Source organism: Callithrix jacchus, chromosome 15 (genome assembly GCF_049354715.1).
Source record: "Callithrix jacchus isolate 240 chromosome 15, calJac240_pri, whole genome shotgun sequence".
NCBI lineage: Eukaryota > Metazoa > Chordata > Mammalia > Primates > Cebidae > Callithrix > Callithrix jacchus.
This window is the reverse complement of record NC_133516.1, coordinates 15,632,880-15,647,480: the sequence shown is the minus strand read 5'-3', so window position 1 is coordinate 15,647,480 and position 14,601 is coordinate 15,632,880. Positions and strand designations below refer to the sequence as shown.

Sequence of the window (14,601 nt, the reverse complement as noted above, 5' to 3'; positions counted from 1 at the left end):
GATGAGCCAGAGAAGAGGAACCAAGGTGGGACATGAGGGGAGTGGTCAGAAAGATAGAAGAAAAACCTGGAGGATGTGGGACAAAGTCTACTTGAAAAAGTCTAGGCCAGGCACGGTGGCTCATGCGTATAACCCCAGCACTTTGGGAGGCCGAGGCGGGTGGATCACGAGGTCAAGAGATCGAGACCACCTGGTCAACAAGGTGAGACCCCTGTCTCTACTAAAAATACAAAAATTAGCTGGGCATGGTGGTGCACGCCTGTAGTCCCAGCTACTCGGGAGGCTGAGGCAGGAGAATTGCTTGAACCCAGAATGTGGAGGTTGCAGTGAGCCGAGATCATGCCATTGCACTCCAGTCTGGGTAACAACAGCGAAACTCCATCTCAAAAAAAAAAAGAAAAAGTCTAAAAAGCAAGCAAGGTCAGCATTGCCAGATGCTTGAAAGTGTAAGTAAAAGTGAACAGAAATGCTTCTTTTTTTAAAATTTAGAATAAAAGATTGTTAGGGAACACCAAGTCAGTGGGTTATAGGAAAAGAGATGGATTCACATTGCAGTGACCTAAGGAATGAAGAGGTGGTGAGGAAGTGGCAAGCATGGGAACAATCTAGTTTTTCACAAATTAAGCCATGGAAAGAGAAAGGAGGTGGCAGGTAGGAGGAGCCACAAAGTTTGAGGCCCTTCCCCATCCTTTTACCAGTATGGAAGGGCCTTATAGAGCACCCCTTGGGAAACCCCAGCTGGGGCTTGTAATGCTTTCTCTCTGTTTGCCTCAGGCCCATCCTTTGACTTTCTCTGCCTGGCCTTGTCTCCCAGGCTGGCTCCAGGGAACTGAATAACCCAGGCTCCCCTGCTGGCTAGTTTACTATTGGGTTGAAAGAGCCAATGGGAGGAGGAGATTGGAAGGAAGCAGGAAGGGAGGGGAAGGGAAGGATGCTTATTCCCTGCTCCTTCCCGCTCCAGCACCAGGTTCTGCATGGGATGCACCACTCCACCTGCAGGGTGACTTCTCCAAATGACAGCTCCAATAGATGGAGGAAGCCAGCCACCCCTGCTCCTGCTCAGCATCAGGTGGCAAAGGCTCCCTGCTGATGTTGTTGTCCAGGTGCCTCAGCATCCCTTGACCTTCCCTTCGCCTGGGCCATAAACCTTCACTCAAGTTCCCTTCACTAAAGTCTTTTTCTTATTTTGAGATGGAATCTATCTCTGTTACCCAGGCTGGCAGCATACAGTGGCATGATCTTGGCTCACTGCAAACTCCATCTCCCAGGTTCAAGCGATTCTTCTGCCTCAGCCTCCTGAGTTGCTGGGATTACACCCTGCCTTCTTCCTCCCATCCTGCTTCCTTCCAATCTCCGCCTCCCATTGACTCTTTGAACCAATGACCTAAGAAATGAGACCTAAGGAATGAAGAGATGGTATACCACCAAGCCCAGCTAATTTTTGCATTTTCATTAGAGACAGGGTTTCACCATGTTGGCCAGGCTGGTCTCAAACTCCTGACCTCCAGTGGTCCACCCGCTTCGGCCTCCCAAAGTGCTGGAATCACTGGTGTGAGCCACCACGCCACAACAACTAAAGTCTTTTTAGTTGAGCCACCTGAGTACAATTCTGCTCCTTTCAGACCCTGACCAACAGGGTGTAAGACCCCACATGACACCCCCATATAATCACTTCCTTATGAGAAGCAGATAAGAGGAACAGAGTGCAAATATTGTCTGCATCTCTTATGCAAATTACCCCGAGGCCTATGTGCCTCTTCTAATAGCGGCCAGGATAGAGGACAATAGCTGCATCTGCAAATTCTCTGTCAAAATGTCCAGAGTCCTATCTGGTGTGCTGGTGTGCATGTGCACATATATATGACCGAATGAGGGGAAATTGATCCTGCAGTGTTTGAAAGATGAAAAACATAGACTATAATTGAATCCTATAATGGGCCCTCCTCTGTCTCCTGGAGAAATTGTAACAGTGATGAGAACTCTCATGGTCTGGTACTCCCACAGTGTCTACCACAGGCCACATGTGCACTTCTCTTCCATGTGCCCCAGTTTTAAGTGAATTACCCCACTCCTGAGACCTGGAGACTTCCAGACAGATGAAAAGAGGTAGAGGGTTGGAAATGGTATGGGCCATATGCAGCTAATACCTGTCCTGGAATTAAAGGGAATTTAGGGACTGAAACTGTGCTGGGTCTCAGTGTCATATGTCTCTTGGTGTTAGGGAAAGTATCTTTACTCATGCAAGGCTTTCATGCTGAGATTTGAGCACATATATACTGCTGAAAGGATAAGAATCTTTCTAAGTGAGTGGTTGAAGACATACAAGAGGCATCTATCCATGGCATGAGACTGCTCAGTTTAGAAGGGGATGCAGCCCGGGGTACAAGGCAGTGTACAAGGTAGAGTGCAGCCCAAGGGCGGGCTCAGTCTCATTATTTCCATTCCCAGTCAACATGCTGAGACCAAGAAGAGTCAAAAAGGTGTCCTTCATTAGCCGCTCTTTATGTGTGGGCACTCTGTCTCTGTCCATTGTCTCCACTGCCTCTCATCTCATGTGGTGCACCATACCCCTACAGAAGACTCTGTGTGATTCTCACAGCGGAAGGACAAGAGGGCTAGGATTCTTGGCTGGCCCTGGGCACTCAGCAGTGCGTGCTTCTTTGGGGAAAGGCAAGACAACCAGCTTCTTCTCCACAGGCCCCAGGAAGAGGAAGGAAACATCCAGGATTTCTCCCTGAGAATTCGTGGCTAGATCCAGATGCACAGGGAAGGCCTCTTGAGGGCCCTTTTCCTGGGAATTTTCATCATCCAAGTCAGGAAGGTATTGGACAGATCCTCTTGGCCCAGCTTTGTAGGGGGAGTCTGTGGTGGGTGTGTTTTTCTGCTGGGATTCTTCCATCTTGGGAAGGCTTGTAGGTTTCTGGTTAACAGCAGAGTTTTCACTTCCAGTGGCTGGAGCCTGGAATGAGAACATTTTTAAATGCAGAGTTCCATAGGGAAAGCCCTCCCATGCCTAGTACCAGCCTAAGCTGATCTGTGCCTTTCTGTTGGAACATTTCAAAGGGAGACTAGGTAGAGGGATTAGAGGGATAGACCTCCTGGTGAAAGGATTAAAAAACAAAACAGATAAGGGCCAGGGGAACCAAGACCTGTAGAAGCTTGACTGTAAGTTTCACAATTTCAGAGGTGAATAATGTCCCAGAGAGGTTCAATGACTCACTCAAAGTTTCCAGCAAGCTATCTTTCTGTTTTTAGTAGTGGCAGCAGCAGGTGCCTTTCCTTGATTGTTTATTCTGTACCAGGCCCTGTACAGCACCCTCTATTTGGGTCCTTTAACTTGGTTCCCACAGGGATCTGAATGATGCAGGTGTTGCAATCCCATTTTATAAACGAGGCAGCCAAAACTCAAAGAGTATGTGCCTTTTACACAGCTCACAGGTACCAGAGCAAAACTGGATCCCAACTGGCCTGTTTCAACCGCCCTCTCAAATATACCAGGCTACCTTACAATAAGTGCTCAATAAACACTTCTGGAAAGGTATTGAATGTTTTCATGGAAAGGGTTTCTCCCTGTGGCTTGAGGTAGGGTTTCTTTGGACACTGAATTTAATGTCTCAGAAGCTTGAATGACATCCAAGCCTGTAGTTCCATTTCCGAATTTGTCTTGCATAGTCTCCAGGGCAGTGTCATGACTAACACAAAGCATAACAGGTCTTTGACTAGCTACGCTGTGGGCGTGGCCTCTGGGTAGCATGAGGAAAGTGGTGAGCAAGGTGGTTGGGAAAAATCAAAGGAGGGGTAAGGTAGTGGCAGGTAGCTGTAGATAATCTGCTCTTCTTCACAGAAAGACAAGCAGTTAGATTGAAAAGTACCTGTGATTCAAAGAAGTCACAAGTCGCAGAGACAAACTCTTCCAAACCTGCTTGGATCCAATTACCATTGCAAATACCAACAGGCTAAAAAGACAGAAAAAATACAATGTCATGTGAGTATTACCAGTGGTCATAGATGGAAATCAACTAGCTTTCTCCTTGTGTAGATACACAGCCAGTCAACATTTTTATGCTTGTACCATGTAATAGGTAGACTCTGAGTTAATTCTTTCTAGATCACCCCTACCAAGAAATCATCCAAATTAGGTGAGACTGCCTCCAACAATGAGAAACTCAGTATTTCTTGAGGAACAAAACTCTGTTTATCAAAAAGTTCTTTTGTTGAGTGGAAAGCTATGTCTGTACAACGTCTACCTCTTGGCCTTAGTTCTACTTTGGGGTCAGTTAGAAAACTTGTTTTCATCTTTTATGTAGCGGCCCTTTAAGTATGTTCCACCTGAGTTTTCTCTTCTCAGACAAAATGACTCTCAGCTCCTTAAGATCAATATTAAAAATCAATTGTCTTTCTACACACTTGCAATGAACAATCCAAAAATGAAATTAAGAAAACAGTTTCATTACATTAGCATAAAAGAGATAAAATTTACCAAGATAAATAAAAGGTTTGTACATGGAAAACTACAAAACTTTGTTGAAAGAAATTAAATGAGTTCTAAACAAATGGAAAGATACCACATATTCATGGATTTGAAAACTTAATGTTAAGATAATGTACTTTCCACATTGATGTACAGATTTGATGCAATCAAATGTATCAAATTTCCAACTGCCTTTTTAAAAATAGAAAATGAACAAACTGGTCCTAAAATCAGCATGAAAATTCAAGGGATTCAGGATACCCAAAGCAATCTTGAACAAGAAGAACAAAATAGGAGGACTCAAATTTTCCAATCTCAAAACTTATTACAAAGCTATATAGTATTCTAGATAGTGTTATACTAGTATAAGCTTAGAAGTGTGGATCAATGGAATAAAATTGAGATTTAAGAAATAAACTCTTGGGCCGGGTGCGGTGGCTCACGCCTGTAATCCCAGCACTTTGGGAGGCCGAGGCGGGTGGATCACGAGGTCAAGAGATCGAGACCATCCTGGTCAACATGGTGAAACCCCATCTCTACTAAAAATCCAAAAAATTAGCTGGGCATGGTGGTGCATGCCTGTAATCCCAGCTACTCAGAAGTCTGAGGCGGGAGAATTGCTTGAACCCAGGAGGCGGAGGTTGCAGTGAGCCGAGGTTACACCATTGCACTACAGCCTGGGTAACAAGAGCGAAACTCCATCTCAAAAAAAAAGAAATAAACTCTTAACATTTATGGTCAATTGATCTTCAAGAAGTATGCCTAGACAACTATGTGAGGGAAAGAATAGTCTTTTTAATAAATAGTGCTGGGAAAATTGGATGTTCACTTGCAAAAGACTGAAGTTGAACTCCCTACCTCACACCTTGTACAAAAACTCAAAATGTGTCATAGACCTACATATAGGGGTTTATTTCTTTACTCTCAATTTTATTTCATTGATCTATATATCGTTCTTATACCATCAAGACACTGTCTTAAATACTGTAGCTCTGTAGTAAGTTTTGAGTTTGGGAAGTATGTCTTCCTATTTTATTCTTTTGGTTCAAGATTATTTTGGCATTCTGGATCCCTTGCATTTTACACATGTAAATCTTGGTGATTTGGGATTAGGCAATGGTTTCTTAAATATGACATTATCTTTTATTCAAAATAAGAAAAAATAGACATAAATAGAACTTCATCAAAATTTAAAACTTCTATAGTTCAAAGAACATTGTCAAGAAAGTGAATAGACAACCCAGAGAATGAGAGAAAATACTTGAAAAGTGTATATCTGATAAGCACATTGTATCCAGAATATGTAAAGACTTATTATTCAACAACAAAAAGATAAGCAGCTGGATTTTAAATGGGCAAATGGTTTGTATAGATGTTTTTCCAAAGAAAACATACTAATGGATAATAAACACATTAAAAGATGCTCAACATCATTAGTCATTAGGAAAATGCAAATAAAAATCATGATGAGATACCAATTCATGCCCAGAAGGATGGCTATAACCAAAAGAAAGATGATAATAGGTGTTGGCAAAGATGTGGAGAAATTGAAACCCCCATACATTGCTGATGGAATTGCAAAACTGATACAGTCACAGTGGGAAACAGTATATGAGTGAAAGGGTTAAACACAGTTGGGTTTTTTTTTTCATATAACAGCAACTCCACTCTGAGGTATATACTCAAGAGAAATGGAGACATATGTGTACATAAAAACTTGTACACTTGTTCATAGCAGGAAACAACTCAAAGGTCCACCAACATGGACAAACAATAAACAATATTTGTGCAGTAAGACATTATTTGCTAAGGAAGAGGTAAAACTATATCTATTTATAGATGGAGAAGCCTTCAAAACATTATGCTAAGTAAAAGAAGTCAGACACAAAAGACCAAATGCTGTATGATTCCATTTATATGAAACGTCCAGAATAGGCAAAGCCATAGAAACAGAATGTACATTAGTGGTTTCCAGCTGCTGGCCTGGGATTTGGTACACAGAGATTCTTTAAGTACTCCACAAAGTAAAGTCGCAGTGGGGAATGACTGTTAGTGGGTGTGAGGCTCTTTTGAGGCTAACGAAAGTGTTCTAAAATAAGAAAGTGGTGATGGTGGCACAACTCTGTGAAGATACTAAAAACAACTCAAGTACACCTTAAACAGATGAATTCTACAACGTGTGAATTCTTAATAAAGCTGTTATTGTGAGTCAATGAGAGGAAAAATATTCTTGGTGCATTTTGGCAGTTGCACTCCAACACATCGTGCCAGTTTAAATTCCCACCAGGTGTGTTTCCGATGGCTTCAAGGCATGCTTTCCTTCTTGGATCCCTCTTTGAATGAAGGCCTATTTGACCTTGTCCTTCTTAAAGAGTGGAATGGAGCACCATGCTGTATTACAAATGTAACTGGATTGGGTCAGACCAAAGCATTACCCACCACTGAGATTGCACTTAAAATTGAATGCAGTATGGATCTATCTAATCTCTAATTAGTCAGTTGCTCCTTGAGAGAAAGAAAAGCATCTGATGCTTTATGACACCTCATATGTAATTTATGTTCCACAAACACTTAAAGATGATCTGTGAACACTCAAATTATGAAGGCATTCAAGAAAACTCACCACAGAATCAGAGGACTGACGTGAACAGCTGCTGGCCTGGGATTTGGTACACGGTGATTTTTTGATTAGGTATTCCACAAGGTAAGAAGGGCCAACCACCCACTGTTATGAGACGAGAGTTAAGACATAAAACTCAAACATTTCGCCTGGGGAAAAGACCCAGGTTTGGCAGCATTACATCTGCAGAAACAATATGTCACCAGAGGCATTGTCAATGCACATATCTGTTCTGCAAATCCCCACACTGATCAAGCCATGTACCATGATTTAGTTATTATGTTTATAACTGCACACCTTTCTTCCCTTCTTTAAGATTTGAATGGGCACTAAACACCTTATTTTGCTTAGTTGATTTTTCCTTATGTAGAATTGTCTTTTAGATTTTTCTGCATATGAATGAAGTATCAGGCCAGGTGCAATGGCTCATGCCTGTAATCTCAGAACTTTGGGAGGCTGAGGAGAGTGGATTGTTTTGAGTTCAGGAGTTCAAGACCAGCCTGGACAACATAGTGAGACCCCATCTCTACGAACATTAGCCAGGTGTGGTAGTATGCACCTGGACTCCCAGCTACTTGAGAGGCTGAGGTAGGAGGAGTGCTTGAGCCCAGGAGGTGGAGGTTGCAGTAAGTTGAGATGCTACCACCGCACTCCAGCCTGGGTGACAGAGCGACTCTGTCTCAAAAAAGAAAAAAAAAAAAAAAGAGAGAGAGGGGAAAAAAAGGAGGAAAGAAATCAACATAATCTAAATACAAATGAGGCTTTATTTTCCTTAATCCATAAAATTCAACACCCACTCTAGGCCTTAACGTAGAGTAAAAGTTATGTTGTAAAATGATCCATGATGAGTCAGGTATGAGAAGGTAGCAGTGAGCAGTGGACCTATGGACAATCCCCTAAGGAGACCAGGAGTCCATTTCTCTTCTTGCCTTAAGGTTGGGGAAGCAAAATCAAGTTACCTGATTCTTGTAGAAATGCCATGGAATAACTTAGAAACTGAAACATGATAGACTGTGTATCAGGTCTACCAAAATGGGTAAAGTAGAGAAAGCTATTTTGGTTCTAATCAAAATGAGTGCCTTGACATTCTCCTCTCAGCTTAGGAATCTACAGCAACAGTTATGAGACACTCTGTGTAACTGGCCTGTGCATTTTAGCCTCACCTGGCTAGAAGCCTTGGTGATTTTGAAGAGAGAATACTGCTTAGATGTGCTTCCATTGTTGTATTTTGCAAGAGACTTGATGGCAGCCTCCAAAACTTGGGGATGTGAAGAGTCGGTGGGTAAGGGGCTTGGGCAGTCAGGACACATCATGTGAACCTTTCTTCTTGAAACTGTTGATGCCAATAACATACATTTTTAAATATTATTGACTTTCAATCCTATAAATCATATGACTGTAAAGAGGCAAGGATGGGACAAGGAAGACATTTTCTGGAATAGAAGTTAGCTGTCAGCAGTGTTTTCCCTAATGACCATGTATTATTTTCACAATTAAAAAAAGAGAGCAAAGCAAAGCAAAGTTTTCACCTCACACACATTTGCTCTGAGAATTTTGTTCAAAGACACGTGATGTAGTATATTAATATAGGACCTTTTCCTCCAACAAGTTCAATATCTTTTCTCATTATTGACTCTGTAAAGTAGACTGTGTCTTAAAAGATTGAGATTTCATTGCTGCCGTGTCATACTTACCTTTCAGTCCCTAACACCGAACATCATATCTGATACATAGAAAGTGCTTAGTAAATGCTTGTAGAATGAATGGATAAGTGAATGACATAGTAGAAGGTGGAAGCACATAAGCACATCCTGTTTGGTTAGAAATGCAAGTGAGATCTGTCAAAGGATACAAAATCACAGCTAGACAGGAGGATAAATTGTGGTGTTCTAGACCACTGCAGGATGACTACAGTTAACGATAAGATAAAATTCCAAAGAGCTAGAAGGAGAATGTTGACTGTTCCCAACACAAAGAAGTGATAAAGGTTTGAATGTAGTCTGCACCTGTCTAATCGCTAACTGGTCAGTTGCTCCTATATTAGGTGGATGCACTAATAACCCAATCTGATCATGATAGTTATGGAAATATCACTGTGTATGCCACAAATATGTATAACTATTTTTTGTCAATAAAAATAAAAATAGATTTTTTTTTTTTAAAATGCGAGTGAGTCAGAAAACAAAATTGGTCAAGTCACTGTGTGACTAGATAGAATGATCACACCAAGTACAGCCAGAATTTCTATTTGGGAGAGCTGAGGGCAGTAAGCCTCGTGTGGAAGGCAGGATAGAGAATTTATCTTGAAGCTGCTTTTGCAGAGCAAACACATTGTTTTGAGTGATTCTGTGTTTATCTGCATGTATTTGGGGACTGGGGGAGAAAATGGGAGACTTATATCCACAGCTTGTCACTCATGAATCATCACCACCTATTACTTCCTGACCTCCCATAGCTCTGATATCTATGACTTCCATTTAAGTTCTGAGACTGTTTACTACTTGCTGTTCTAATTTATCTTAGGTGAATCCTGCCTTCATAACCAGGAACCTTAAACTGTGCCTAACAAAACGTTTGCTCACTTGCCTTGTTATTCAAAGCAACCAGCAGCATTCTTATCTCCTGGAGCTTATTAGAGATACAGGATCCCTGCCCCGACCCAGACCTATGGCATCAGAATTTGCACTTTAACAGGATCCATCAGGGGAGCCACACACAGGTAGTTGTTTGACAGGTGACCACATTCTGTTTTCCCGCACTGTGGATGCTCTCTTTCCAAAGACTTTCCCTTGAAAAAAGGAAGGCCCCAAGTAAATGCATGTGCGTATTTCAAACGTCATCAGTTTCAGCCTCATGTCTAGTCCATGTATTTACTTAACAACATTATTGACACCTTCTACATGGTGAGAAGTAAGGAAGCGTGCAACAAGGAAGAAGAAAGGATAAAGGATAAAATATTCTTTTTTTTAAATTGCATTTTAGGTTTTGGGGTACATGTGAAGAACATGCAAGATTCTTGCATAGGTACACACATGGCAGTGTGATTTGCTGCCTTCCTCCCCTTCACCATCTGGCATTTCTCCCCATGCTATCTCTCCCCAACTCCCCACCCCCGCTGTCCCCATCCCTCCCTTATTTCCCCCCAACAGACCCCAGTATGTGATGCTCCCCTCCCTGTGTCCATGTGTTCTCATTGTTCAGCACCCGCCTATGAGTGAGAACATGCAGCGTTTGATTTTCTGTTCTTGTGTCAGTTTGCTGAGAATGATAGTTTCCAGGATCATCCATGTCCCTACAAAGGACATGAACTCATCATTTTTGATGGCTGCATAATATTCCATGATGCATATGTGCCACATTTTCCCTGTCCAGTCTCTCATCGATGGGCATTTGGGTTGGTTCCAAGTCTTTGCTATTGTAAACAGTGCAGCAATGAACATTGGTGTGCATGTGTCCTTAGAGCAGAATGATTTATAATCCTCTGGATATATACTCAGTAATGGGATTGCTGGGTCAAAGGGGATAAAATATTCTACGTGATATAAGACTTCAGACCCCAAATCATTACGTGTTCCCTGAGTAGTTTAGGCAAAGCTTTATAGGGATATAGATTACAAAAGCACCATTCCTTTCTAGAATAGAGAACATTGTGGAAGAAAATGGTGGTGGTCCTTAAAGAATAGGTGTGTTCCAAGGTCAGAGGTCATCAGAGGAAGGCAGGCTCAGCAGAGGGAGAGGCAAAAGCAAGATGCAGAGATTGGAAAGTGCAGTGCGTGTTCAGAAAACCGTGTGGCGTCCAGTAGAATGGAGTGTAGAGTTGGTGTAGTCTGGGAAATAATGGCAGAGATAGCAAGAAAGGAAGCCTGAGGAACAGTCACAGAGATTATGCTATTTATGTCAGACTGAAATTTTAAGATCTGATGCAGGATATGAATGTTGAGGTAATTTAGTAAGATTAATTGTGGGAAGAGGAGGAGTATAGGATGAATTTCAGTAGGGAGGTAAGTACTGGAAGTATTAAGAAACTGGCATTAAGAATAAGCAGCAAATAAGAATGAGAGATGCCCTATACACTCTTGGCAAAGCCCTCATTAAGTACTCTTTTCCATCCTTTATTAAAATTAACAAAATCATGGTGATTTCTTACCTGGGCGAAGAGTACAGTTATAAGCAGCTAAATAGAGAACTCTACTTGGGTTGTTCATATAAAATATTGCTTTGCATTGACCATAAACCTGAAACCAACAAATACATTTTATGACTAGTGAATGCAACTACGAGCTTTAAAAATAACTCCAAAATTAAAGTCAGACATGTTCTTTTAAAGTAATTAGAAACTTAAGATCAAATTTTGTGGTTTTGGTTGGGAGGAACTGCAGTTGATGATCAAACTGTTTAAGCTTTTCCTAGGACACAGCTAGAATACATTTCCCAGTCTCCCCAACAGGTGTGACTGTGTATAACTGAGTTCTAACCACAGGAAGGTGAGCAGGAGGGAGGTGTAACCACTTCCAGATCTGGCTCATAAGGGTCTCCTGTGTTCTCACTGTCCTCTATGCTCTTTCTCTGTGCACAGCTTGATACAGATGAGCAGGTGACCAGGGAAGTCGTGAGCTGAAGCTGGCAGAGCCTAGAGCCACAGTGTGGAATAAACTTGGGTCTCAAATCACCCCTGGAGCAAAGCCCCTGTCTAATCCGGAACTTCTGCTTTCAACTTTACACATATGAGAAATGAACTTCTGTCATGTTAGAGTCAGTATACACTTTTTGTGTATGTGTTTTAGTAGCTAGTGTCCCCATAACAAACATAATTCACAACAGGATGTTCACTTTTCAAAATCAAGCTGGATGCAGTTTGACCAACTGGCTACGTAATTAGGAAAAATATCTTGATCAAATAGTTTGCTTTTAAACACTTATATCACAATCCTGCACTCATATTGTAAAGTTTTATATCAGTTAATGAAAATCACCCCAGGATAATTAAGAATCAAATGAAATGGATTATCTATTTTCACGTCTCTTCTATGATCATCTTTAAAAGATTAATTCTGCAGCACTTATGTTCTGTGGTTTCAGGAAATCCTTACATGGCACTCTTGAGAGCTTTCATACTGCAAGTCATCCATTTTCCTCCCCTCAAAACTCACATCAGTGTCTATTAAAACAAAACAAAACCAAATAAAACAAGTAGACAAAGCTCTACCTCCATTGCTTCTGCAGTCTACATTAACCCCACATCCAGGATACTCACACCTCAGGTCTTTTTCTCACAATTTAAACTCTGGTTCAGAGCCAAAAGGAGGGTCTTGGAGGGAAAAAAAAAAGTCCTGGGGGCAGCCTTTCCATTCTGTTCTGTATGACCTCAATAGGACTTCTCAGAAACCCCTCTCATGAGTTAAACTTTGTTCTGTCTAGAGCATTAAAATAAACTCATGGGCACCTGCCAGGAGATTATAAAGTGGGACATTTGAAAGATGGCAGACATTGAGCAATCTACATTTCTTTCTACATTTCTTGACCCTGTAGAAAGAGGCACCTACTTGCCTTCCCTAGGGCCCTTAATGGTTTATGAAAACAAGCACTCACCAATTTATGAAACAACCTCACTGTGCAGTCTTGCCATGCCTTCCTACTGAGAACATGGCAGTCAGTCTCAAGCACGTCCAGCGTGAGATAGAACAGAGATCCCAGGCCATCCTGTGGGAAGGGGTGGAGAAATGCAACATGTTTCACAGGAAGCAGAAACCCAGAAAGACTGCACACAAAAAAATCCCCGCTTTATGGGAAAGCCAAAGGATGTTTGTGAAGATGCCCTACACACCGTTGAACCCGACACAAGTGTCAGAATGGGATCACTGTTAACACTTATTTTTACTAACGGCAAGTGCGTTGTCGCTTACCCTGGCAGAGGAGAACAGTGTTCTCAGCAGGGCTTCCAATTCGGAAAGCACCTCCCATCATGTGACTCTGGGCTCCCCTACCCTGACTAGTCTCTCCAGCTTGCCCACATGCCTGTTACTTGCCTGTCTGTGCTCCTGGGCATCGTTCACTCGGTTGAGGCTCAGCACATAGCCATCCTTTCGGTCTTTGTTAATGTCCCGCAGGGCAAAGCCTGCAACTGCCAGCACATCTGAGTCATTGCAGCCTCGGGAGAGCAGAGGCAAGGGGTTGAGAGCCGGCCTGGGTGGAGACACTGCTCCACAGCACAGGACTAGGGTGCAAAGAGCCAGGGGAAGGAGCAGATCCATTCTGTGGAGAACAAGCCCAAGGATGGGTCAGTTTGTGGAGCTGCAGGGACTGCCCGGCTTGTAAACCTCTTTAAGGCAGACTTGAGCAGTTTTGTTATAATTGGAAGTGCTAATCAAGTTTACCTTGAATTCTGAACTTGGATTTTCCTAAGTCAGTACTTTGGACAGAATTTGCCAATGATTCTAACCTTAGACCCTTGAGCAACCTCATATCCACCTGTGCATACAAACTAATTTTGGTTTCCCAACTGTTTCCTGAGAAATCATAATATTTGTTCAAGTCTCTTATGATTAGATTTTGATTTGCAGGTCCCCTCCTAAATAGGAATATGGAGGACTGTGCCATTCACCCTCTCTACCCTAGCACCTTTGCTGTGGAGATCTTAGCCACTCTAATAGTTATATCAGGTCCCAGTGGTGCTTGGTGAATTCAGACCTCCTGGCTGACAGTCTGCGTGCAAAGCCCTTGTTAGACTAGGAAGGTGGTTGAACCCCACAGTGGTTGAACCCCACGGTCATCTGCCAGAAGCACAGATGAGATTCTTAAGCCCTTTAGCCATCTGGGTGGAAAATGTTCTACTTATTGTCATGTAGGTTATCTTTAAACAATGACTTTACTTAAGGGGAAAAAGTCAGAGACATCAAAAGTTTTCTCATCATATTTCAAGCCTATTCTTCCCTTTATATGTATGGAAGCAAACTTATTAAGAGACTCAAACCTGATACTCTTGCTAAGAGAAAGATACTGAAGGGCAGGTGGGTGGGAACACTAGCAACACAGTGGTTGGGACTATTGACTTCTTTTTGAGCTTCTATTTGTGGTTCAGAAAGGTTCGACTTATTGGAACCACACAAAAGACAATTATCTTTTTTTATTGCATTTTAGGTTTTGGGGTACATGTGAAGAACATGCAATTTTGTTGCATAGGTATATACATGGCAATGTGGTTTGCTGCCTCCCCACCCCCCACTGTCTCTCTCCCCAACAGACCCCAGTGTGTAGTGCTCTCCTCCCTGTGTCCATGTGTTCTCATTGTTCAACACCCGCCTGTGAGTGAGAACATGTTGTGTTTGATTTTCTGTTCTTGTGTCAGTTTGCTGAGAATGATGGTTTCCAGGTTCAATCATGTCCCTACAAAGCACACAAACTCATCGTTTTTATTGCTGCATAGTATTCCATGGTGTATATGTGCCACATTTTCCCTGTCCAGTCTATCATCAATGGGCATTTGGGTTGGTTCCAGGCCTTTGCTATTGTA

The 14,601-nt window shown here is 42.2% G+C and overlaps 1 protein-coding gene across 2 annotated transcripts; it reads right to left on the bottom strand.

Moving 5' to 3' along the window:
• Positions 1 to 2,335: 2,335 nt before the first annotated feature.
• Positions 2,336 to 13,440, bottom strand: FETUB (fetuin B). Of its 2 annotated transcripts, none has more exons than XM_002758157.6 (7): positions 13,118 to 13,440; positions 12,681 to 12,791; positions 11,239 to 11,326; positions 8,255 to 8,424; positions 7,095 to 7,196; positions 3,873 to 3,956; positions 2,336 to 2,959 (listed from the first exon to the last, which is right to left on the bottom strand). In XM_002758157.6, the coding sequence occupies exons 1-7, from the start codon at positions 13,340 to 13,342 to the stop codon at positions 2,594 to 2,596; spliced, it is 1,146 nt and encodes a 381-aa protein (XP_002758203.4). In that variant the 5' UTR covers positions 13,343 to 13,440; the 3' UTR covers positions 2,336 to 2,593. The 2 variants fall into 2 exon arrangements, with proteins under 2 accessions (XP_002758203.4, XP_035130600.1); XM_035274709.2 differs by lacking the exon at positions 13,118 to 13,440 and adding an exon at positions 12,182 to 12,249 and having other exon boundaries at positions 12,681 to 12,795.
• Positions 13,441 to 14,601: the final 1,161 nt, after the last annotated feature.